The sequence below is a fragment of the Zootoca vivipara genome, chromosome 7 (assembly GCF_963506605.1).
Source record: "Zootoca vivipara chromosome 7, rZooViv1.1, whole genome shotgun sequence".
Classification (NCBI taxonomy): Eukaryota; Metazoa; Chordata; class Lepidosauria; order Squamata; family Lacertidae; genus Zootoca; species Zootoca vivipara.
This window is the reverse complement of record NC_083282.1, coordinates 90,507,550-90,534,193: the sequence shown is the minus strand read 5'-3', so window position 1 is coordinate 90,534,193 and position 26,644 is coordinate 90,507,550. Positions and strand designations below refer to the sequence as shown.

At 48.8% G+C, this 26,644-nt stretch overlaps 1 protein-coding gene and 1 long non-coding RNA gene across 5 annotated transcripts in view; one reads left to right on the top strand and one right to left on the bottom strand.

Annotated features, from left to right (window-relative positions):
- Window positions 1-26,644, bottom strand: part of UCKL1 (uridine-cytidine kinase 1 like 1) — a 60,499-nt gene that overhangs the window by 23,950 nt on the left and 9,905 nt on the right. For 3 of the 4 annotated variants that reach the window (XM_035122407.2, XM_035122406.2, XM_035122408.2), the window contains exons 2-3: window positions 4,008-4,201; window positions 1,400-1,506 (exon numbers count right to left, since the gene is read on the bottom strand). In XM_035122407.2, coding sequence (XP_034978298.1) covers window positions 1,400-1,506; window positions 4,008-4,201 — 301 coding nt within the window. Of the gene's footprint in view, window positions 1-1,399; window positions 1,507-4,007; window positions 4,202-19,983; window positions 24,814-26,644 lie in introns of those variants that run through there. The other variant, XM_035122409.2, reaches the window with a different exon arrangement.
- On the top strand, window positions 11,063-24,940 carry LOC132592465 (uncharacterized). Its single transcript, XR_009557965.1, has 4 exons — window positions 11,063-11,166; window positions 14,208-14,479; window positions 17,699-17,885; window positions 24,806-24,940. It is a non-coding gene; the product is annotated as an uncharacterized LOC132592465 (long non-coding RNA).

The window sequence follows — 26,644 nt, the reverse complement described above, 5'->3', positions numbered from 1 at the left end:
CTTTTGGTGTGGTTCCATTACAAGACGGCCCAGAGGTGCTTCCTGTTCCCTGAATCTCTGCGCTCTCTTTGTAATACTGTTATGAGTTTGGGGTGGGGGCAAGTAGGCTGTATGCAGACCCACTTCTGACCCCTGGGTCAAGTAAGTGTTAAAATAAAAGCCAGGCTAGCTTTCCTGGGTTGAGGTGATAGCTTGGGTGATGAGCCATTAAAGGGAAGAAAAGAAAGCGGATCTGTGAGAGGTGGCAAATTTGGGGCGGGGGGGGGGGGGCAAAGCAATAGTTGGGAGTTGGCAATGATGCGACCTAAAAGTAAAGCAGTGAGCTGGGGAGAGAGTCGGAACAACTTTCGAGCAATGTTTTATTTCTGTTTAAAAACAAGGCTGTGGCTATGGGAGAAACAGGACCCTCGAGGGGGTTGATGCTACAAAGCCCTCCATCTTGACACAGGCATCTCTCACTCACAGGTTTCCCTCCTCTGGGAAACATGTGTCCCACTTCTAACACCAGTGTTGCACGCAACCCCAATTGAGTGATGTGAGATTCCAGGGGTTCCAGGCACTTACCTAGGGTTTGTGTTTTCCTTTTGAGAATGAGGAACACAGGAGATTGTGGGGTCCTTGTGATATATGGCTTACGTATACACACATATATAACCTGAGCCTACGATGCAGGGGCTTGCAGTATTAACACCTCGAAAGGATTCAAAGAGAAATCAAGGGTTGCTCTCAAAGGGTTGCCCTGACTCTCCTGCTCGCTGCTTTGCTTCTAGGTCACATCATTGCAAATTCTGCTGCTCTTGCTGGTTGGGGTGGGACCCTTCCGCCAGGCCTGTGAGGGGCAACGGTGGAACTGCCTGTGCTCTGGGGGGGGTGTGTGCTTGGGATCAACTAGCTCCCCCGTGATCCCACCTGCAACAAAAGCCAGCAGATCCCAGCTAGACCTCAAGAAGGCCAAGACACCACCTTGCAATGTCAAAAAACTGCATGAGGGTCAATTTTAGGAAGGTTGGGTCCCCAGGCTATTTCTCAAAGGTTGCTAAAAAAACACAACCCTCATGTATTTTCTGAATCGGAACATTCAGTTTTGTCATAATAAGAACCTGTTACATTGACATTGCAGGGCTTGAGCTTGCTTGTTTTCCTCTCCCCTCCCCACCCCTCTTTCCTTTTGGGTCGTGCCTAGTTGAACTGCAAAGCTTGAGATCAGAGACTGAGCAATTGCTATTAAGCTGTAAGCAGCCAGGGAGCTTCTTCCAGCTGAAGAGAAAAGGCATGAAACAAATGCCTCTGAATTAACAAATATGATGCCCTGCTCTAACACTTTCACCTTGTTCCCTTTCCTAAAAGAAGAAAATTAAACAGAAATGAAGGTTATGACGCTGAGCTCTGCCTCTCTCACCTTGTAGAAGGAGTCCATGGAAAGGAGAACCACCCAGGGCACGTCTAAAGCCTCGATTATCATCCTGGCCACGGTGGTCTTCCCTGAGGCACTGCCTCCGCCGAGACCTGATGTAAATGAATCAGTTTAGTTTCAGTTTCATCTATTTATTAAAAACATTTTGATTGATTGAATTTATATATTTATATCATTTTAAAAGGGCATAGGATGTCAATCAGATCAACCAAAGGCCGGGTAAAAAAGGAGCGTTTTTGCCCGGCGCCTAAAGGTGTATAATGAAGGCACCAGGCGAACGTCCCTGGGGAGAGCGTTCCACAGACACGGAGCCACTGCAGAAAAGGCCCTGTTCTTGTGTTGCCGCCCTCCGGACCTCTCGAGGAGGGGGCACACAAAGGAGGGCCTCAGATGATCATTGCGGGGTCCGGGTAGGTTCATATGGAAAGAGGCTTTCCTTGAGGTATTGCGGCCCTGAGCCGTTTAAGGCTTTATAGGTCAAACCCAGCACTTTGAATTTGGCCTGGAAACTCATTGGTAGCCAGTGCAGTCGGACCAGGATCAGTGTAATATGCTGAAACCGTCTTGCTCCGGTGAGCCACCTGGCTGCTGAATTCTGCACCAGCTGAAGTTTCTGAACTGTCTTCAGAGGCAGCCCTATGTATAACGCATTGCAGTAATCTAACCTTGAAGTTATCAGAGCATAGACGACAGTATTTAGGCCATCCCTGTCCAGATAGGGGCGTAGCTGGGCCACCAGCTGAAGCTGATGGAAGGCACTCTGGGCCACTGAGGCCATCTGAGCCTCAAGCGACAGCAAAGGATCCAGGAGGATCCCCAAGCTATGAACCTGATCCTTCAGAGGAAGTGTAACGCCATCAAGAGCAGGCGACCTCCCAGCCATCTGGTCAACCTTCCTTTATCCTGACAGATCCCAGGGCAGAATAAGAAGGATATTTTTATTTATTACTAGCTGGCCCAGCCACGCGTTGCTGTGGCTCATCCCTGTGATTGGCTCCACCCTGTCCTGACCCTTGACCTATCTCGGCCCCTCGGCCCAGTCTACAAAGCCAAGCCAAGATGCTGTGGGGAGGGAAGGTTTCCTAGCTGCAGTACCTGTGTAGCCATCGCTAGAGGGCGCTGTTTTGCAACCTCTCCTGTGCTCCCAGCACCCCCGGCTGTCTGAGTTTTGTGTTCGGGAACAGTGGGCTTTACCTGCCATAGGTGTGACATCTATCTACGCAACCTGTATATGGCCACTCACATATTCGCTTGGGACGTTGTGTCCAAATTTGAACGCAATTGGTCAAGCGGTTTTGGTGAGAAGTGGAGACCAACACACATGCTCCTTTTACATTATATATATATATATATATATATATATATATATATATATATATATATATATATATATAGATTTATTAAATTTGCATACTGCCCTTCATCTTTTTGCAGAGAGCTGTAGCAAGCACAAGTGGATGCTTGTTGTGCAGCTGCAAACAGGAGGGTGCAGCTTTTGTTTCAGTCTTGTGTTTACTGATGGCTCAATTCTGGGAGTCTGTGTGTGTGTGTCCTCCGCCCCCCCCCCCCCCCCGAATATTGCCAGCATATTGAGGAAGCAACTTGCTTATCCAAATCTCTCTCTGGTCCCAGTTCTGGGACTTGGGCATCAGGTAATAAGTTAAAGAAAGTGGTCCCTACCAGGGAAGAATGGCAAACCAAGTTGATGGACTATGCTGAAATGGCAAAATTAACTAGAAGGCTCAGGAACCAAGAGGACAAGAACTTTAAAATGGAATTGCGGGGGGGGGGGGAATTACACTGTATAGCAAATGAAAACATTAGCAGGATTTTAATCACACTTGCAAGGTAGCAAATACTATGGACAGTTTAGATGGATATAAAATATGGATAATGGAATGATATGCAGTTGTAAATGTTGGGATTAGGACCCATGGAGGGGATTGGGGGGGGGGTGTCTCGAGATTTTTTTCTTTTCCCTTTCTGCTTTATTGTTCTTCAACACATCTATACAATATAAACATTCATTCATTATTATCCATAAATCAAAATGGTCAAATATCACAACACCACCAAAAAAAGCTACAAACTCTCTGACATTAAATTTTCTTCATCAACTTCCCGTCCTTTCCATATTACTTCCATTTTAATAAACTTGTTGCATGAACTAAACTACTTAATTACTAAAAAGATATTAAACTCATGTACATTTCCCTTTAAGATAATTCTTTACAGAAGTCTCAAGATTCGGAGAAATCTATTTATATGTAATTGGTTTTGCTTTAAAATTATATTTGTAAAATCAAATAAAAATTATTATTATTTTTTTTTAAAGAATAAGTTAAAGAAAACTGGAATGCATTGCTAGTTGTTTAAGAGCGATGTGTTGAGTTGTACCTGCAGCTTTTTTTTTTTTTTTGCAACGAGTTTAAAGACAGTTTGCAGTAAACCTGGGACTTTGCATGAAGTCCAGATGAGGGAATTCTGCTCACATAACTCTAGCAGGTGCGAACTCTGAAGGCAGCACTGAAAAGCCCCTCCATCTTATTCCCAAAACGCGACCAGCCCTCGCTCCCAGAGGGAGGTGTCTTACCGATGACAAAGGCCTCCTTCGACTGCGCACCATGCTCGTTGTACCAGGGGGGCCGGCCGGCTGTGTAGATTGTTCTCTTGCTGGTCCGCAGAAGGGGCGGCTCAGATTTGCACTGGCTGGTGGTCCGTTTCCGCGGCGACCTCGTGGAGCCCACTGCAGGGAGCAGCCTGTCCAGGGATTCGGCGCTGCTGTTGCTAAGGAGACAAGGAGAGGGAGATGTGGATGAGGTGGGAAACCTACCTCACAGGGTTGTTGTGAGGGATTGAAGGAGGAGATAACCACACATGCCGCCTCAAGCTCCTTAGCAGAAAAAGGCAGGAGTGTAAATGCAATGGGGGGGGGGGAATCTGAGCCTGTATAGGGAACAGAGTAGCTGTAACAGTAGGGTGTGCCATTTTAAGGGGCAAAATAATTTTTTTGCTAATTTTTTTCAGTGACTTGTTTTTATTTTAAATAATGTTTTTGGGTGTGAGGAATTAAAACCTGCTATTATTTTTGTGTCTGGACAACATTTAGACTGGTAAGTCTACGTTTGATGAAGCACATAAGCTGTTTCAGTAAGCCAAAGAATTTCAGTTTTGCCTTCTGAGAATATCAGGTGATGCTGAATCATAGCAATAATAAAAAATAAAAAAATAAGATTAATAGAATATTACTCGGATTGCAAGTACTCAGCAATCGTTTTCAAAGATTTCCATGCAATTTTACACACATTTTACATTTACCAAGCAAACCGAAATCATATTAACTTAATCAAAGTATCTTTTGAATGCCTAAGCCATGTTACAACTTTCTTTGTTTGCTTTGGAATTTGAAAGTTGAAAAAAGTGAACATGCCCCAGTGTAAGAGGGACCTGTAAATTGCCCTGTGACCCTCAAATGAAGGGCAGTGGAACGGCTATTGAACTATTTGCCGCCTGGACTGCTTCAGGTGAGAAGCTCAAATCATCCAACATGTCTGACAAGCTGGAACGTGTCCAGAAGAGGGCAACCAAAATGGTAAAAGGCCTGGAAACGATGCCTTATGAGGAACGGCTTAGGGAGCTGGGTATGTTTAGCCTGGAGAAGAGAAGGTTAAGGGGTGATATGATAGCCATGTTCAAATATATAAAAGGATGCCATATAGAGGAGGGAGAAAGGTTGTTTTCTGCTGCTCCAGAGAAGCGGACACGGAGCAATGAATTCAAACTTCAAGAAAGAAGATTCCACCTAAACATTAGGAAGAACTTCCTGACAGTAAGAGCTGTTTGGCAGTGGAATTTGCTACCAAGGAGTGTGGTGGAGTCTCCTTCTTTGGAGGTCTTTAAGCAGAGGCTTGACAGGCATATGTCAAGAATGCTTTGATGGTGTTTCCTGCTTGGCAGGGGGTTGGACTGGATGGCCCTTGTGGTCCCTTCCAACTCTACGATTCTGTGATTCATGCTACAATTCCCAGTGGTTTCACAATTCATCCCTCTTCACAGGGTGTTGTGTATTGAGTCAAAGGATTTTATATCTGTATTATTATTGTCTGTATTTGCATTAGGATAAAGTAACTGCCTTTTGGTTCCAGAGGGTACAGCTACTATTGGTTCATTTAAGCTGCTGTATTTGGATCCTCTGTCTTATTGGTTTCCTCCAAAAGGCAGCACTGTGATTGCTTGATATTGTTCCCTCCAAAATGTATCCCTTCCTAGCTAGTCCCCTGTCCCTATAAATGTAGCTTTCCTCTCCTCAGTCTTCAGTCTTGTTCACTTTAATAAAGAGCTGTTACTAGAGAACTGTCTCCAGCATGTTTTGTCAAGAGAGCTGAAATCACAAACCCCACGTCACAACAACTGGCGACGAGGATGGGATCCGGAATGCTGAGGAGCGGTTAAACACAGCCCTGCCTCAGAGTCCGGATTGCAGCTTAGAACAAGACTCACTGGCCAGCTGAGAAGACGACTCTGCCCGCTAGGACAATGGAGAGTCCAAGGGTATTGGAGCCCTTCCAGCCATCAGAGCCCCACACATGGGAAGACTACGTCGAACGCTTCGAGTTCTTTGCAGTGGCTCAAGGGATCACCGATGCCAGCAAAAGAAGGGCCACATTCCTGAGCTACTGTGGGCCCGAGACCTTCAAGCTGGCCAAGGCATTACTTGCTCCAGCGAAGCTGAGTGAGACATCTCTCAAAGATATTCTTGCCTGCCTAACAAGCCACTTGGCGCCTACTGAGACCAAGATGGCCCGGCGGATGGAGTTCCATAAGAGGCAGCAGCATGCTGGGGAGTCTGTATCCACATTTCTGGCTGAACTCCGGAAGCTCGCTCAGCACTGCGGCTTCCAAAATCTGGAAGAGACTCTCCTGGATCGGTTTATTGGTGGTCTGAGCAGCAAGAAAGCCAGAAGACGCATCGTGGCTAAAGAAGAGGTTACCCTTGCTTCAGCCTTGAAGGAGGCCACCGCCACGGAGAATTATGAAAGAGTGGAGCTTGATGCCAGTCGCAAGGCCACTAAGCCACAGATAGAAGTTGCACATGCCATGGACGAGCTAGAGGCTACTCCGAGCCAGAGCCCAGTCCGTGGGGTCGAGTTGGTGCGTCAGGCCTGCACAGTGCACAAAGATCGCCGAGGCAGTTGCCCAGGTTGTGGCGGAAACCATGAGCGGAAGAGTTGTCGTTTCAGGGATGCTATGTGCCGGACGTGCGGAAAGACGGGTCACATCGCCAGGGTCTGTAGATCGGCGGCGTCGGGAGCAACAGGAGCACCTAGACTGGAGCATCGCAGACCGCCCACAGCAACTCGTTTTCTAAAGGACTGCCACTACGTAACGGAGATCAACGGGAGGGCCGTGCAGTTTCCAGCGCAAGGCAAGGCACACGTCAAGGTGAAGATTGAGGGTCAGCAGTGCGACATGGAGGTGGACTCCGGATCTGCATTCACCATCGTGTCGGACCAGACCGCGAAGACATTCTTCCTCAGGGGTAAGTTGCCCCCTCTGGAGCCCTTCCCGGCAACCTTGCAGTCGTACTCAGCAGGCCGCATCCATGTTTTGGGAATGTGTGCCGTGAGAGTACAGTTCCGGGACAAACAGGCTGTACTCAAACTGGTGATTGCGAAGGGCAGTCGCCCCAGTCTCCTGGGCACTGACTGGTTCCCCGCCCTGGGACTGAGTATCTCAGGGCTTAATTCAATCCAAACCTGCCCTGAGATGAGCGAGGCATTATGCAAGGAATTTGCTGGTCTCTTTAATGGAAAACTGGGTTGTTATAAAGGGCCCCCAGTTGACTTCGAGTTGGACCCCGGGGTGGCCCCAATCCGACTCAAACCAAGGCGAGTGCCATTTGCACTGCAACCCAAGATCGAGGCAGAGCTGGATAAATTGGTCAAGCAGGGAGTTCTCTCACCCGTGGACTCTGCTAAGTGGGAGACTCCAATCGTCACGCCCCTTAAAGCAAATGGGGAAGTCAGGATATGTGCAGATTACAAATGTACTATCAATAAGGCACTCAGGGGAAACTCATACCCCATTCCAGTCGTATCACATCTGTTGGCTAAACTGGCTGGGGGCAAGGTGTTCGCCAAAATTGACCTGGCACAAGCTTACCAACAGCTGCCAGTAACCCCACAATCAGCGGAAGCACAGACTATTGTCACACATAAAGGGGCGTTCAGAGTTAACAGATTACAGTTCGGAGTTTGTGTGGCCCCAGGGATTTTTCAAGGGCTCATGGAACGCCTGTTAAGAGGTCTGCCGGGGGTCTTGCCATTTTTTGATGACGTTTTGATTGCTGGAAAAGACCCACAGGAACTGGTTGCGCGTGTCCGTGCAGTGTTGCTCAAGTTCAAGGAGGTGGGGTTGCAACTGAAAAAAGAAAAATGCAGTTTTGGGGTGCCAACTGTGGATTTCTTGGGGTTTAAAATTGATGCATCAGGCATCCACCCCACAGATGCTAAGATTAAGGCCATCATCGAGGCACCACGACCACAGAACAAGACGGAGTTGCAGTCATTCCTGGGACTTATTAACTTTTATCATTCGTTCTTACCCCAGAAAGCTTCGGTAGCTGAACCATTACATAGACTATTGCAGAAAAAGAATGTGTGGCGATGGGGGCGGGAGCAGCAGAAGGCTTTTGACTCCTTGCGAGGAATGCTGAGTAGCAGGAGCGTCCTTGCTCATTATGATGAGTCGAAGCCGCTGGTCCTGGCATGTGATGCCTCTCAATACGGCCTGGGGGCTGTGCTGAGTCATAGGGAACCGGATGGGTCGGAAAAGCCCATCTCTTTCTATTCCCGTACGTTGTCGCCCACAGAGCGCAACTATGCTCAAATTGATAAAGAGGCACTGGCTATTGTGTCCGGAATCAAAAGGTTCTATGATTATTTGTACGGTCGCCATTTCTCCATTGAAACGGACCACAAACCACTGTTAGGGTTGTTCAACCCAAACAAACAAACGCCACAAATTCTCTCCCCCAGAATGTTGCGTTGGTCAATATTCCTGAATGGGTTCCAGTACACCTTGACCCATGTGCCGGGGAAACAGTTGTGCCATGCTGATGCGCTGAGTCGATTGCCCCTTCCTGGCGGGAGCAATGAGGATCCTGCTCCGGCGGAGCACATTATGATGCTAGAAACACTTCCGGGGGCTCCTGTAACAGCTACGGATATAGCTGAGAAAACTAGGAAAGATGCTGTTCTCTCCCGTGTGCTCACTTGGGTGGGGAGGGGGTGGCCAGGTGGTCCGCATGAAGAAAAATTCAGGCCTTATGCGACAAGGCAGCACGAATTGTCCATGCATAAGGGTTGTCTCCTATGGGGAGATAGGGTGATCATCCCAGCACCACTGAGAAACAGGGTTCTTGAGACGCTTCACATGGGACACCCGGGAATGGTCAGGATGAAGTCGCTAGCCCGATGTTATGTGTGGTGGCCTGGAATGGACCAGAACATAGAACAATGGGTACGAACATGCAAGGCATGCCAAGAGGTGCGGCCAGAAGTGGCCAGAGCACCAGTCCACTGGTGGGAGCAGTCCAGGACTCCCTGGAGCCGGCTGCACATAGATTTTGCTGGGCCATTCCAAGGGAAGGTCTTTTTGGTTATCGTTGATGCATATTCCAAATGGTTAGAAGTGGCGATGGTCCCTAGCATGGCATCAGCTGCCGTAATCAAGGTGTTGAGGCAGCTGTTTGCTACCCACGGGTTACCTGAGACCATTGTATCAGATAATGGGGCAGCTTTTGTATCCCAAGAATTCAGGGCATTCTTGGCTGATAACTTTATAAGAGGGGTCACATCCGCGCCCTTTCACCCATCCTCCAATGGGCAGGCTGAGCGCATGGTAAGAACAGCCAAAGAATCCATTGCGCGCTTAATGGAGGGTAACTGGTCGGCTCGCATTGCGCGAATGTTATTTTTGCAGCATGCGACGCCGTGTACTGCGACGGGCAAGTCGCCAGCCGAGCTGCTCTTAGGTAGAAGACTGGTAACGGTGTTGGATTATGTCCACCCAGATAAAATGCCAAACCGTAATTCAAGAGCAACCCCCCAGGCTGAGACTGACACAACAAGGTATCTCGCCCCTGAAGATCTGGTCTGGGTGAGGAACTATTCACGAGGTCCGCGGTGGGTGGCCGGTGTGATCACCCGGGCTAGTGGACCTGTGTCCTATTATGTGACCTTGGAAAATGGGCAAGTTTGGAAGAGACATATAGATCAGCTGAGGCGCCGGGCGCTCAGCAGGGAGGAGTCAGATAATTCATCCCTGGCTAATGACGCACAGCTGCGAGACCAGAGTGAAAATGGTCCAGAGGTACAATCACCAGGGGCTTCAGCAAATGAACCAGGGTCTGCTAGTCCTCATGATGACGAGGTACAGGTCGGGGACCCTGAGATGTCTGGGACTCCATCTGTTCCTGATGAAACCACTATAGCAGCCCCTCCACCACAGGTAACACCCAATCCAGAAGCTGCAACACCTGTTGTCAGGAGATCAGGTAGAAGTTGTAGGACCCCACAGTACCTGAGGGATTACGTCTGCTGTGCTCACTAGGGGGGGAGGGGTGTTGTGTATTGAGTCAAAGGATTTTATATCTGTATTATTATTGTCTGTATTTGCATTAGGATAAAGTAACTGCCTTTTGGTTCCAGAGGGTACAGCTACTATTGGTTCATTTAAGCTGCTGTATTTGGATCCTCTGTCTTATTGGTTTCCTCCAAAAGGCAGCACTGTGATTGCTTGATATTGTTCCCTCCAAAATGTATCCCTTCCTAGCTAGTCCCCTGTCCCTATAAATGTAGCTTTCCTCTCCTCAGTCTTCAGTCTTGTTCACTTTAATAAAGAGCTGTTACTAGAGAACTGTCTCCAGCATGTTTTGTCAAGAGAGCTGAAATCACAAACCCCACGTCACAACACAGGGAACTCTGGGAATTGTAGCTCTGAGGAGGGGAATGGGGAATCTCCTGGCAACTCAGCATGCTGAACAAACTACAGCTCCCAGGATTTTTGGGTGGCTGTGGGGAAGCCATGACGGTTTAAAGCGGTATCACAGCGCTTTAAACATACGGTGCGGGTGCTGTCTTGGGGGCCAGATAATGCCCCCGTTCTTCTGCCGCAGAGGCTCTTGCAGCTTGTATTTCAAACCCTGCCCTCTGGCCGGCAGCCGAGGGGGCAGAGAGGGACACAAGCGGCATGTTTGGCACCAACGTGGCCATCGCAGCCGGATAGCGCGATGAAGCTCTGCAGGCTGCCGGCTCTCCGATTTTTATATGATACGAAGCACTCGGCAAAGGTCAGCGAAGCAGCCTCTCTCTCAGCCATCAATCCCTGCGCGGTTTTGGGAGCAGGGCAGATAAACTTCCTCAAAGAGCTCTTTCGCAGTTGGCAAGCACATGGCAGGCACGCACCCGCCCCTCTCCACCCCCAATGGCCCCAGGCCAGCGGGATAAGCCGCTTGGAGCAACAGCAGCTCATTGAGACGGGGACAGGGCAGGACAGGTTATTTATAGTTGATCTTTTCCCTCGGCCGGCCTCTCTCTGCTCCGCCTCCCATTTTCCACCCTGGGCTCACATCCTCTTGCCAATGCACTGATGGGGACAGCAGCTCGGCAAAAGCCAGGGCCCTGGGGCAGGACTTTAGAGAGTACCATGCAAATGAAAACAGAGAGGGGGCCCCTCCCCTTTGCATACAGGTAAGGAGATCCAAAGCCCTCTACCCAGTAAGTGTGGGTAAAGTTTCTCCCCTTTCCAGGATTATCTGGGAGTCAAAAATGAGGTCTCCAAGTCCAAGGTCAGGCTGAATAGAATTGAAGAAAAGAGGTGGTTGGGATTGCGTTCCTGAACTTGGGGTTGTATCCTTTTTAAAATTTTAACTGGCCCCACACCTGTGCATTTAACAGCAGCCTGTCAGGTGGAAATTGGACAGGTGAAGCTTTTATCTTCATGACAAGAGAAGCCTCACCTATTTGGTTTCCACATGCCAGGCTGCTGTTAAAAGGCAGAGGAGCAGAAGAAGAAAAAAAGAGAGAGAGGAGAAGTCTTCTCTCTAGAATGGCTTCAACCCTACTTATCCTTGTCTGCAGATTCAGGATTTAAAAAGAAGGAAGTTCTCCCAGCCACGGGGCAGAATCCTATCCCGGTCACGGGACTTTGACAGAAGTGGAACTTTCACGACACTGGCACGAGAAAATCACTCATGGTTTCCAGCGATGACGGGGGTGGGTGGGGCGTGTCGGCCACTTTTGCTGCCATTTTCTGGTTGTGAGTTTCACCCTCTCTCCCCTGAGCTGATCACATACACTCAGGACACAGAAATGGTAAGAAGACCCTTATGGATCACGCCAATGACCCACCTAGTCCAGCCTCCTGTTCTCACAGTGGTTGACCACAGAGAGAAACCCGCAAGCAGGATCCGAGCACAAGAGCAGCCTTCTCCCCCTCCTGCAGTTTCCAGAAAGTGTTCTTCAGAAGCATCGCTGCCCTCCAACTGTGGAGGCAGAGCAGAGCCATTGATAAGTGTTCTCCAAGAATTTGCAGTCACACAACACAGGCATGCATGGAAGCAGCATCTCTCTCCTCCTCGGACATAACTGGTGTATAGGACAGCTCTGCCTATTGCATTAAGGACAGGTCATGTGTTTGGGTTTCAAAGTTGCACAAGGAGTACCAAGGGAAACAAAAGCAGTCATGAACTTCCCCACCCCACCCCCACCCCACCCCCGCCTTCTTATCTGGTTGCTCAGGTTTTGCAAAGCTTGCCAACCGTCTTGCAAAGTGCTCCCCCTGCCTTTGATCCAGGAAACTAAACACCTGGAAAGCTCCTTTTAAGAGTTCCCTGGGCTCCACAACAAAGTTAACTATTATCCTTATGCATACAGTACTCGGCATTTGGCCATTGAGAAGCGAGCTGAAATATTCCAGAGAAGATGCCCCTTGGAAAGATTTTCATGCTCCCTTCAGGGAAGAGCATTTGCCTGGAGTGGGGGCCTCAAATAGAATCGTAGAGTTGGAGGGGGTCCCAAAGGTCCTCTAGTCCCACCCCCTGCAATGCCAGAGTCTCAACTAAAGCATCCATGACAGATGTCCATCCAACTTCTGCTTAAAAACCTCCAAGGAAGGCAAGTCCAGAACCTTCTGAGGGAGACCGTTCGACTGTCAAACAGCTCTTACTGTCAGAAAGAGAGCCAGTGTGGTGTAGTGGTTAAGAGCAGTAGACTCGTAATCTGGTGAACCAGGTTCGATTTCCCGCTCCTCCACATGCAGCTGCTGGGTGACCTTGGGCTAGTCACACTTCTCTGAAGTCTCTCAACCCCACTCACTTCACAGAGTGTTTGTTGTGGGGGAGGAAGGAAAAGCAGAATGTTGGCCGCTTTGAGACTCCTTAGGGTAGTGATAAAGCGGGGTATCAAATCCAAACTCCTCCTCCTCTTCTTCTTCTTCTTCTTCTTCTTCTTCTTCTTCTTCTTCTTCTTCTTCTTCTTCTTCTTCTTCTTCTTCATCTGACCGGACACGGGTTAGAGCTCAATGTCGAGCCTACCAAGTGGCGGTATCGACGGCGAAGAAGACTTTCTTCACCGCCTCTATTGCATCTGCGGAGAACAGCAGCAGGAGACTCTTTCAGGTGGTTCGCAATTTAGCGGAACCACCTGCTCCATCCGGGCCCAGTACGGGCCACATGATCTCCTGCAATGATTTTGCAAAGTTTTTTGCAGATAAAGTCGCTCAGATTCGGGAAGAGGTAGACTCCTCCATGGGAGCAGGGCCGGGGCGGGAGAGTGCTAGAGTCCTGTCTAGTCAAGTTGTGTGGGATCAATTTCAATCTGTTACCTCCGAGGATGTGGACAAGCTGCTTGGACGAGTGAAACCAACCACCTGTCTCCTTGATCCTTGCCCATCCTGGCTTATAAAAGCTAGCCGGGAAGGGCTGGGCGATGGGCTTCGCGGGTTGGTGAATGCTTCTCTCTGTGAGGGAGCCTTCCCAGACCGGCTGAAAGAGGCGGGTATTAAACCGCTTCTTAAAAAACCATCTTTAGATGCGGCCAATATGGCCAACTATCGCCCAGTCTCAAATCTTCCATTCCTGGGCAAGGTGATTGAGCGAGTGGTTGCTAAACAACTCCAGGCACGCCTGGAAGAAGCGGACCATTTGGATCCCTTCCAGTCGGGATTTAGGCCTCATCATGGGACTGAAACTGCCTTGGTCCCACTGGTTGATGATCTCCGGCGGGCTAGGGACAAAGGTGAGAGCTGTTTCCTAGTCCTGCTGGATCTCTCAGCGGCTTTTGACACCATCGACCATAACATCCTTCTGGACCGTCTAGAGGGTTTGGGAGCTGGGGGAACTGTTATACAGTGGTTCCGCTCCTTCCTCCTGGGCCGTGTTCAGAGAGTGGAGGTGGGGGGTGAGTGTTCAGACCCCTGGGCTCTCACTTGTGGGGTGCCTCAGAATTCTGTCCTCTCCCCCATGCTTTTTAACATCTACATGCAGCTGCTGGGAGAGATCATCAGGGGGTTTGGGCTGGGTGTTCATCAGTATGCGGATGATACCCAGCTCTACCTCTCTTTCAAATCAGAACCAGTGAAGGCGGAAACTAGAGAAAAGAAAGAGGGAGGCCTTCCCCACTCTTCCTGTGGTCTCGGTTTTGGTTTGAAAACCCAAACATCTGGTTGGATGCCAAAGAACGTGGCTCTGCAGTTTGAGAGTGTTTTCTAAGCAAATTATCCTGCTTTTCAGACTCCCAGCCTTCCACAGATGAGCAGAAGGCTGAGGTTATGACACTGGTATTCTCACACCAAGGACGGGGATTGTACACCTGCTGAACGTAACGTGCGAACATCCCTTTCGAGTGCGCACTCATTTGCTGCAACATGCGAACACCCGTCACAGTCGCACGTCGCTTCAAGCTCTGCTCCAGCTGCTGCAGGAACGAGGATCTTGCTGTGCTTCAGAAATTGCAGGACTCCCAACTTCCATCAGCCCCAACCAGCAGGATAAATAAGACAGGGGTAAGAGGGGGTTGGAATCCAAAGGCTGGCCATCCCTTGTTCACGGTGTGTCGATACTGCTTGTGTGCACAGACAAAGGGATCATCCGCTCTGTTGTTTAATGTGGATAGTCATCTTCCTGTACCTCCTCCATTAATTCTCCGATGTCCGTATGACGTTCTTCTCCAGATCACTGCCTTCCCACACTTTTCCCTCCTTCGATCCAGATTTTCAGACACGCCTCCTTTTTGGAGCATCTATCCAGACATCGAATAAGTAGCCTGGCCTCCAATGAGAGCTACCCCAGGGATCATACCTGCCAAGTTGCTGTCGGAGAAATAAGGGACCGGGCAGAAGTAGCAGACCGGAAGTAGTGCCGCCGCCATTTTGGAACTGGGCGGAGCATGCTCAGAAGTGACTTTTGATGCTGCTTTGCCCAGTTCCAAAATGGCCGCCGCGCCAGAAGTCGCACTGCAGCCATTTTGGAACTGGGCAGAGCAGCATCAAAAGTTGCTTCTGAGCATGCTCCGCCCAGTTCCAAAATGGCCGTCGCGCCAGAATATACCAGGGAAAAACAAAAAAATCAGTTTTTTCAGCTAGGAACAGCTGGAAAAACGGGGATTTCCCGGGGAATACGGGAGACTTGGCAGCTATGCCAGGGATCCTCCCAACTTTGTCTTCTTGGACCCACTGGAGAGGACTGGGAAGTGACCAGGGTCCAAGAGCCAGAAAGCAGTGTTGTCGCTATGGTCCCTTGGTTTGTGGATACTACGGAGCAGTAAAAAATAAATAAATGCACCCATAACAGCTATGGGTGGCTACTAGCCATGAGGGATAATAATAATAATAATAATAATAATAATAATAATAATAATAATAATAATAATTTATTATTTATACCCCACCCATCTGGCTGGGTTTCCCTAGCCACTCTGGGCGGCTTCCAACAGAAAAATAAAATAAAACAATCTATTAAACATTAAAAGCCTCCCTGAACAGGGCTGCCTTCAGATGTCTTCTAAAAGTCTGGTAGCCGTTTTCCTCTTTGACATCTGATGGGAGGGCGTTCCACAGGGCGGGCGCCACCACCGAGAAGGCCCTCTGCCTGGTTCCCTGCAACTTGGCTTCTCGCAACGAGGGAACCGCCAGAAGGCCCTCGGTGCTTGACCTCAGTGTCCGGGCAGAACGATGGAAGTGGAGACGCTCCTTCAGGTATACTGGACCGAGGCCATTTAGGGCTTTAAAGGTCAGCACCAACAATTTGAATTGTGCTCAGAAACATACTGGGAGCCAACTGGGATAGGTTCTGCTGCCACAGTTGGAGGAAGCATTGCAGGGGCAGACTTTGAACTTCTTCGGTAATACGGTGCCCTGAGCAAGGCCAAATATTGGTGCCCCCAAACGGATCTTCTCAATTATGGGTCTTCTCAATTTTGCCTAATAATAATAATAATAATAAATAAATAATAATAATAATAATAATAATAATGATGATGTGTTCATACCCCACCCATCTGGCTGGGTTGCTCCAGCCACTGTGAGCGGCTTCCAACAAAAGGTCAAAGGTTAAAAAACTTCCCTACGCAGGGCTGCCTTCAGACCGTACCACCCTAAATCCGAAGCTGAGCCACGGTTCTGAACACTAGTTGATGGAAATCACAGGAGGGGAAAGTGATCTTGTGTTCAAATCCTGCTTGCGGGTTCCCCACAGGCATCTGGTTGGCCACGGTGAGAACAGGATGCTGGGCTAGACGGACCATTGGCCTGACCCAGCCGACTCTTATCATAATAATTAGCCCACAATTTGCAACCTATTGGTGTCCTCCATCAACAGCTGCCAAAAAACTGCCTCACTCTGCCTAATGGCCACGACCCCCACTCCTGGCACCCCTGTTTTTAAAGAGTGGTTTTTAAGGGTGGGCTCTCACTTGTGGGGTGCCTCAGGGCTCTGTCCTCTCCCCTATGCTTTTTAACATCTACATGCAGCCGCTGGGAGAGATCATCAGGGGGTTTGGGCTGGGTGTTCATCAGTATGCGGATGATACCCAGCTCTACCTCTCTTTCAAATCAGAACCAGTGAAGGTCCTGTGTGAGTGTCTGGAGGCGGTTGGAGGATGGATTGAATCCTGACAAGACAGAAGTACTGTTTGTGGGGGACAGAAGGCAGGCAGGTGTGGAGGACTCCCTGGTCCTGAATGCGGTAACTGCCCCTGAAGGACCAGGTGCGCAGCTTGAGAGTCATTTTGGACTCACAGCTGTCCATTGAGGCGCAGGTCAATTCTGTGTATAGGGCAGCTGTCTATCAGCTCCATCTGGTATGGTGGCTGAGACCCTACCTGCCCGTGGACTGTCTCGCCAGAGTGGTGCATGCTCTAGTTATCTCTCGCTTGGATTACTGCATTGCGCTCTATGTGGGGCTACATTTGAAGGTGACCCGGAAACTACAACTAGTCCAGAATGCGGCAGCTAGACTGGTGACTGGGAGCGGCTGCCGAGACCACATAACACCGGTCCTGAAAGACCTACATTGGCTCCCAGTACATTTCTGAGCACAATTCAAAGTGTTGGTATTGAGCTTTAAAGCCCTAAACGGCCTCGGTCCAGTGTACCTGAAGGAGCCTCTCCACCCCCATCGTTCTGTCCGGACACTGAGGTCCAGCGCCGAGGGTCTTCTGGCGGTTCCCTCGCTACGAGAAGCCAAGTTACAGGGAACCAGGCAGAGGGCCTTCTCGGTAGTGGCACCCACCCTGTGGAATGCCCTCCCACTAGAGGTCAAAGAGAACAACAATGACCCGACCTTTAGAAGGCATCTCAAGGCAGCCCTGTTTAGGGAAGCTTTTAATGTTTGATGGATTTCTGTATTTTAATGTTTTGTTGGAAGCCGCCCAGAGTGGCTGGGGGAACCCGGCCAGATGGGCGGGGTATAAATAATAAATTATTATTATTATTATTATTATTATTATTATTATTATTATTATTAAGCACAATGCTGGGGACCCCTCACCATTTGCCAGGGCAGCTGCAGTGCATTTCTGTGAGCACAACGCAGAGGCGCCTTGCAACTCGCACTGTGCTCCTAGCAACATCGATCTGCTGGAATATGAATCAGGCACTGGGGGCTGCGGAAGCAGACAGGGGCACATGTGCACCTCACCTTCAAAATAACCACCAACCGGCTCCCTCAGAGAGAGAGAGAGAATAACGCTGCAGCGGCAATTAACAAGTGCGTCTTGTTCCCAGAGTGACGCCAACATGAGCAAGCGACAACAACAACAGCGGGGAGGGAGGAAAAAGGCAGGAATCCATGACGCTCAGTCGTAGCTGTTATTCATGCGCAAGGAGTTCGCTTCTGCTGCATTTGAACATCGGAATCTCCAGAGGGATAGAGAGGGGACTTTGGGCACCTCGACAGCACCAATATTTACAGGTAATTTGTGCGAGATGCCTTTGTCCCTGTTGCTGCCTCTACTTCCCCTTGGTAGTGGGGTGGGAGAGCTGAGGGGCAGGGAATTCACAACTGGCAAGCAATACACCCCCCCCCTTTGGTTTCAGATAATACATGACGCCCGCTTCTTGGGAGAAAAGCAATGACAAACCTAGACAACATCTTAAAAAGCAGAGACAGCACCTTGCCGACAAAGGTCCGTATAGTTCAAGCTATGGTTTTCCCAGTAGTGATGTATGGAAGTGAGAGCTGGACCATAAAGAAGGCTGATCGCCGAAGAATTGATGCTTTTGAATTATGGTGCTGGAGGAGACTCTTGAGAGTCCCATGGACTGCAAGAAGATCAAACCTATCCATTCTGAAGGAAATCAGCCCTGAGTGCTCACTGGAAGGACAGATCCTGAAGATGTGGCTCCAATACTTTGGCCACCTCATGAGAAGAGAAGACTCCCTGGAAAAGACCCTGATGTTGGGAAAGATGGAGGGCACAAGGAGAAGGGGATGACAGAGGACGAGATGGCTGGACAGTGTTCTTGAAGCTACAAACATGAGTTTGACCAAACTGCGGGAGGCAGTGGAAGACAGGAGTGCCTGGCGTGCTATGGTCCATGGGGTCATGAAGAGTCGGACACGACTAAACGACTAAACAACAACAACAAAGTACCTGGGCAGACGAGTCTAAAAAGCCCAGGACACAAATTTTCACAGCCCTCTAGCAACCATGGTGGCTCATTTATCAGAAGTCATGTATTTGGCATTAACTGTGGAAGAGTATATTCAATTCTGTCCAAACTAAGCTTCCTACGGCAAAATATACATCAGAACCGAGTATACGCTGAACAACCTGTTCTCCAAAATACTATTAACGCTGAAAAGGTCAAAATTCAGGAGACACCAGCAAGGTTGCCAAAAATTATTGTCTCTGCTGTCAAAGGAGAAATCAAGGGGATGAACTCTTGTATCAGATACAAGCACATCAGCAAGCCAAATACGCAGTGAAAAAAATAGCTATTCATCAGAGAGTTGGAAGGTATGGTGTTCACTAGGGAGAAGTGAAGTGATATCTTTAAATGTGCTATTATTTTTCCATCTTAAAAACAGGGATGGGAAGAAACAACAGAAACACAAGCAAACACACACACACAAATCCATAAATAGGCAAGTAGGATCTGCAACAAAATGTTGCAGCATGGAGTGTTTCTGTTCCTCCAGGATACTCCATTCCATTCCCCCACCTGCTCAGTTTTCCATTCCATCCCAACCACAATCTGTCAGCAATCAGTAAGCATGCCCAGTTCCTCATTTTGTTGTATTGCCCTCCCACCCCCACAAACTCCTTGCCAAGTTTTTTTTTAAAACAAAAACAAAAACTTTTTTTTCTATTGCAAACTTTGGGATCCCTCAAGTTTGCAGATACTTCTCTCATACGTGTGGGTGGGGCTATTCTGACTACACAAGCAATGGCACTCACAGCTTGAACATCAGAATTAGAGGGAGCGATCATTCTCCCCACCCTCCAAGATCTGATCCGGAATAACATCCAAACCCCTTACTGTTATCATCAGTACAGTGTAGAATAGTCTTTTGGCTCAAATGATGCAACAAAACCCACCTTCCATCTCCCCAAATAGCTCATAGGTCCAGTAAGGGGCAAGTTAAGAACTTTTCTACCTGCTTCCGACTGACCAAAGGATGCATGCTTTATTCAGAGCGTGTTCTCACGCGGAAACACATTTTGCTCCCTAGTTACCATAAAGTGGGTGGGGCAGTGAATCAATTCACAAAAGAACCAGCCCAAGTGAATGCAAGGCAGCAGCACCCCTCAAAAAAGCCCAGTTGCACCCACCCACTCACCCCGCATTGCACCCTCCCGATATCTGCGAAACAGCCAGTTCTCTAATGCGCTGCTCCTGAAATTTCCAAAAACAAGAGTTTTGTTTTGCAATCCAGAAAGCAGATCTCCCCTCTCCTCTCTTCACCACCCCCTCCTCTGTTTTCGAAGCCTTCTAAAAACTCGTCCATCCTGCCTACGAGAGTTAATTTACATCTGGAAAGGGGGGGGGACGACAAAAGCACTCACCTGCCTTCAGGTCCGAGGGCCCAGCAGCCAGAAATCCTCACCCCTGAATATACAGGAGATCTGTTCATCTCCCCCTAGCCGGAGAAGGGTCTGGGGTGACTGTGGAAGTGGCAAAAAGGATCCAGGTGTTTTTGACCCTGGGAGAGCTGGCTTGTGGCGTGTGTGTGTGTGTGTGTGTCTCATCGCAGCCTCAAAGAATTAAGAGTCCCTAGGAAGTTGATTACATGCATTCTGGCCATTACAGTGAAATGAAACGTGGGTCTCGCCACGGATCACAAGGGGAGGGAAGGGGGGGAAACCTACAAACTGGCAGTGTTCAAGGAGACCCGAAAAAGTCTGGTGTGGTGTCAACAGCGAGAGAAGGAGAGAAGAGAGAGCCCTGCCCGGGGAACGAGAGAGTAGCCAACATGCATAAGAGGATAGCTTAACCTAGAGATTATGTTCATTACCTGATATTAATAGCACTGACTTTGTAAAGAGAGGAGGAGTCGCACGGCACAGCCTCCGAAGCAGCCCCTCTGCTCCGGAGGCAACCAAAACACAGGCAGCCGCTCCTGACATTTGGGGCACGTCCGGGGCCTGGCGGAGAAGGGCAATGCACAAGAGAGGTGGGCCGACGCCTGGCATGGGAAGAGGGGGCGGAGGAAGGCTTTTCTTCCCTCCTCAGCACAAGAACGCCAGTGGAGCGGAATGTCAGAAGATACGGGGCGTACAAAAGAAAGTGCATGAACTGTGGAACTCACTGCCACAGGAGGCGGGGGTGGTCAACAAATTGGATCGCTTTAAAATGGGATTACCAGGGGTCGGCAAGGTTTACCTCGCCCGGGCCGGTTCACTCCAGTGGAGATCCCTCCATACGCACACGCATAAGTGCGCATGGCCGCGATTTCCGGCGTCTGCATCTGCGCAGAAACGATTCCCAGCATCTGCGCAGACATGATTTTCGGCATCTGAGCATGCGCAGACGTGATTTGCAGCACCCCGGAAGCGAGTCCCCATGCCATGCTGTGCCAGTTTAGCGGAGTGCATGGGGACTCGCTGAGTGGGTGGCTTGGTTTGAGGGCAGCTCGTGGGCCAGTTAAACAATCCCCGTGGGCCACTTGTAGCCCATGGGCCTGAGGTTGCCTACCCCTGCGTGGATTAGGCAATTAGGAGAGGGTTGTGCTCTGCTACCACAGTTGTTGGAAGATTGCTATCTTGCTTGTGGGTTTCCCACAGGCATCTGGTTAGTCACCGTCAGAACATGATGCTGGGCTAGATGGGCCAAGCTGGCCGGGGCTGATGGGAGTTGTAGTCCAAGGCACCTGAAGGCGCCACATTGGGGAATGCCACCTTAGTTCTACACTCCCAGGTCCCAGGCGCTAATGGGAGCAGAGGCACCTCAGCTTGTAATTATCTTGCTGCAATGCAAATCATTAGTGCAGGGGTGGCTAATCTGCCCTCCTCCAGATTTTGCAGGACTAGAACTGCCATCATCCATGCTTTTACAGTGGTACCTTGGAAGTCAAACGGAATCCATTCTGGAAGTTCGTTCGACTTCCAAAATGTTTGGAAACCAAGGTGCGGCTTCCGATTGGCTGCAGGAAGCCAATCAGAAGCCCCATTGGATGTTCAGGTTCCGAAGAATGTTCACAAACCAGAACAATCGCTTTCGTGTTTGCGGCGTTCGGGGCCCAAAACATTCGTCTTGCAAGTTGTTCGAGATCCAAGGTACGATTGTATATGCAGTTTAACATGCACATTTTCAGAAGCAATTTTTCCTACTACAATGCATTACACTATGTTAATTTCCATGATATTGTCTGTGTCTCACACACACTTCCTCCTAACAGATGTGCTTTTGCAATCATTACCTGGTTGGAATTTTGCATTGCAAAATTCGGGTCATTTCAAAGTTGGAAGGATAACTGTTTTGGAGAGTGCAAATCCGATAAGTCCACCTTCAAATGTGCCCTGAATCGAATTTCTCCTCCATCCTTAGCCTCAAGTTAAGCCACCCCAGCCATGGATGTTCCTCCTTGAGGTGGTTGCATAAGCCCCAACGTAGACCGTCCATCTGGGCCATCAAAACGTCTAAGAATAAACTCCCCTCCTTGCCACCCGGTACGGCTTCCTCACTATGCGCTCTCAGCAAATTGACTGGCTGCTTGCCCTCTCATATAAGTTACAGCCATCACATGCCCTGGGTGGTCTGTTGTGGGAAACGAAACCCATTAGATACAAAGGGTGGGGGGGGGGACAAAAAAACTGGATAGATACAAAGGGTGGATCTGCCTGAAAGAGGATGGGAACGCATTGCGGTAAAGAGATAGGAAGGCAAAAGGGGCTTCCTGTTATTGCAAAGAGAAGCACTTGCTGCCAATCGGGTGCCGAGACGGAGCAGGCCCCTTTCGGGATACCAAGCAAACCGAGCTGCCAAAAATGGGGACTAAGGAAAAGCTGATCAGCTTGTCGCATGGCAAATCTGCTTGTCTCACTAGTACCATTAACTACTCGTGAGTCGCGCTGAAGAAAGAGCCCAAAATTTATTTACTGCAGTAAATAGGTTCAGCATGGTCACTTCCACAAAGGCCGAATGGGCGTGCGTTACCCTCCCCGGACCCTTTATAGGCTTTCTTCTTTGGCACTCCCTCATAGCCGAGTAAGATTGTCCTCCATAAACACAGTTTTAACAATGAGTCCGTAAGTGACTGTGGAGGCCAAATCTGGATCCACACGTCCTTCCACAGTGGGGACATTGGTTTCCGGGCGGGAGTTGATCACGGTGTGGATTTGCCAAGCGTGCCTTCCTCTTAGCACATTTCTCCCTTGCGTCCTGAGATCGAGTGTCTTCAAAGCCCTTTGGTAAAGGTGGAGCGCTCGCAGGCAAGTGTTTCCCAATTGTTGGTGTTTATACTACATTTTTTAAAGATTTGCCTTGAGAGAGTCTTTAAATCTCTTTTGTTGACCACCAGCATTACACTTTCCATTTTTAAGTTTGGAATAGAGTAGTTGCTTTGGAAGGCGATCATCAGGCATCCGCACAACATGACCAGTCCAGCGAAGTTGACGTTGAAGAATCATTGCTTCAACACCGGTGATCTTTGCTTCTTCTAGTACACTGGCATTAGTTTGCCTGTCTCTTCAAGTGATGGGTTCCCAGACAAAGAATTCAACGCTGCAAACATTAGCAGAGGGTAGTTGGCAGAAACTCACAGGATGCAACTTTCTGGATTTCCAGCCCGCAACTTGACGTGTGTCCAGCCCTTCTAGGGCCCCTCGCTTCTAAAGTTCTGAAGCCTACATAGATACAAGCCTACATACTAAAAGAAAGGATAATTGTAGTCGGAGATTTATGTTCACCTAGATAACAAGCCTACATAAGGGGAGTCGTCCTTGGTAAGCTGAAACGGCCAGACTCCCATAATTTTACTCTTCAGAAGTTCCCTCCCCAAATGTTTTATCTTTGGTATTTCTAGCAACCAAGCAGCAACCGGGCTATGTGTCTTTTATGAACAAAAGGAAACTATCATGAACCAAGGATTTTAACAGAACTCCAATATCTCATTCAGTTGGGGCTCTTTATAAGTTTCTCACACAAAACATATTTTGGGGGCCCTTAGGGTTCCCCCACAAGGTCATATGCCAAGAAGCAGCAACAAGTGTGCTGGCGGTGATGTTTCACAATATTGTCTCATCGTTTCCTGTTCTCTTCCTCTTCCTAAGCAATACATCAGCGACATCAGGCTTTGCCAACCTGGTGCCCTCCAGACATTTTGGAGGACAACTCCCATCGGCTGTGGATGATGGGTGTTGTAGTCCAAACATCTGGCTGGCGAGACTCGAACTAAGTGGCGTGTAATTACTGGTGCCAAAGCAGCGTTCCCTTTGGTTGTCAATCTCCTTTCCTGGTTTCGTCCACCTCCATCCATGGCCTGGAACTAGAGAAAGCCCACTTTGAAACCTGCTTTTTGGATTTTTGAACAAATGTGCAACTAACTGACCCCCCTCTATGGGACCCTGTAAGTTACCTCTTTGGCCCTTTTATCGGCTCATGTGGGACCAACATGGATAGCTGGCCCTGATGAATACTTGAGGTTCCCGACCCCTACGGTTGTAATTTCATGGGCAGTCATTTAATTTTATCCTGATTCTAATTTTTAAGCTGTATTTTAATCAATTGTTTGATTGTGTTTTAATGTATTTGACATTTGATGTTAGCTGCCCTGTGCCCGGTCTTAGCCAGGGAGGGCGGGGTATAAATAAAAATTTACTTACTTCTGCTACTGTTTTGAACTTTACTGCGTTGGTGGCCCATGCAAACTGCTATTCTGAATAATGCCTTTGAGGGGCAGGGCAGGGCAGGGGGCACTTGGGGTGAGTTTATGGAACCAAGGCAGCAGTGCCTTAAAAAGTTTGGGAACTGCTGTTCAACTGCTCAAATACTTGATGTCATTTGGTCAATCTACTGATTGACCAACCTCACATGCAGGGCCAGCTCTAGGGGTAGGCTGGGTGGCACAGGGCGCCAGAGCGATCTCCGCACCACGGCGCCAGGGTGCCCGGCCTGCTTGAGACGGCCCTGCTCACATGACCAGGCCAACTAATGTGGAGAAGTACACAATTGTGCAATTCACACCCGTGATGAGCTACAAAGATGATGAGCTATGCAAGAAACACCATCTATGCCGGGGAGGGGTGGGGATATTGACACATATTGACACATCTTTTTCTAAATCAACCCAGAACTCTAGGAAAGGGCTGTACACTGTGGCTATAAAGTGACTATGTTATTTAATGTAATTCAGATATTATTTTATTTTATTTTTTGCTGTCTTTGTAGCACCGAAGTGACTTCCCTAGGGTGCAAGCCTGGGCTGTGTCTGGAGGTCTTGGGCAGTCCAGACGACAAGATCCCTCCTCTCGGCCTCGTTGATGTGGTCCCAAGGAAAGGAAAGCAATATGTTTGGCACCAGCCTGGCTGCAGGAGCTGCCGGAAGGAGGCATTCAAGATGCCATCCAACCATCTTAGGGACTCCACTCCTGATTTGTGTAGGGTTTACTCCTTAGCCCTTTCTTCTCCCAAAGGTGCCCCACAAGGCACATCATCTATTGTTTTTAAACATTATTAGTACTGTAGCATATACCACTAACATAACTGGGTGGCGTGAACTAAGAAGGTCCCTGCCTCGGGAGGATTACAATATGAATGACAAGAAAAGGTGGCCACAGTGACTTCTGCTGGGACCCATCATGCAAAGATGAGATCAGAATTAAATCTCACCTTGCATTCCACAGTCCTTTATAGGAGGTGAGGAGACAGGGCCTTTTCACTGGTGGCACCTGGGTTGTGTACAATACACTCACGAGAGACACTTACTATGCTACCTCTTGAGTGCAAATAATAATAATAATATCAAACATTAAAAACTTCCCTAAACAGGACTGCCTTCAGATTTCTTCTAAAAGTCAGATAGTTGTTTATTTTCTTGACATCTGATGGGAGGACGTTCCACGGGGCGGGCGCCCCTACTGAGAAGGCCCTCTGCCTGTGGAAGACAATGTTATTCTCCTACGCTGCTAATTTTTATTGCTACCATTATTAATATTTATAAACAGGCAGCTCATAAAAATATTAAGTCTATGTAAAAGGAAATCGCTCCAACATCACAAAACTATTAAACACAGAACAAGCAACCAACACTACATAGAGTCATAGAATCCAACATGGGACTCGAACCCACAAGCCTTGTGCTCTGCCAACTGAGCTGAATCGTATCAATTCTTTAGTAACGCTTGGCAAAAGAAATACATTTTCAGCTGAAAAGGAAATATCAGGGCTGTGGGCATCTGGCTGACTTCCTTAGAAGCAGTGTTGCAAATTTCTGGTGTGGCTATACTAAATGCAAGGTCACACTCTCGATGTCCCTTTGCTGATCAAGGTTCTCTTGTCAGGGATGCCAAGGCCAGTTCCATACTGAAACCAGACTGAAATTGGTCAAGATATTCTGTCTCTTCCAAGCGTGTCTCTATCATTGTGCTACGACTACTTTCTTGATCAGGCCCGTCCTAGCCATAGAGGCTAGTGGCGCGGAGAACCACGGCGCCGGGCACTGGAGGGCGCTGGAAGGGCGCCAAGTGAGCACAGGGTTCCGGCGATCTGACCAAGACTGCGCTCCACGAGCTGAGAGGCTGCGCTGCGTCTCTCTCCTTCTCTGAGGACTCCGCGCTGCGCCTCCTTCTCGTTTCCCCAGCGCTGGGTTGCGCTCAGTCGAGCTTCGCCACCAGCGCGCGCACAGCGCCCAAGCACTTACGGACTCATGTTAAATCCGTGTTTATGGAAGACAATCTTACTTGGCTACGAGTGATCGCAGAAGAAGAAGAAGAAGAAGAAGAAGAAGAAGAAGAAGAAGAAGAAGAAGAAGAAGAAGAAGAAGAAGAAGAAGAAGAAGAAGAAGAAGAAGAAGAAGAAGCAGCTTTCACTGCTGCCATTTTGCAGGTTGAGAGTTCAATGTTCACATCCTTGGATTGTGACTTTTAGCACCCTTGGAAGTTTTTGCCAAACAACAAGATACAAAACAACAAACACCAAACCCACACTCAATTCCTCTGCCTCAGGATCCATTTGAAAAGCACTCAATACTCAACCACTTTGGGTCTTTTGCCCATAATGTTTGTAACG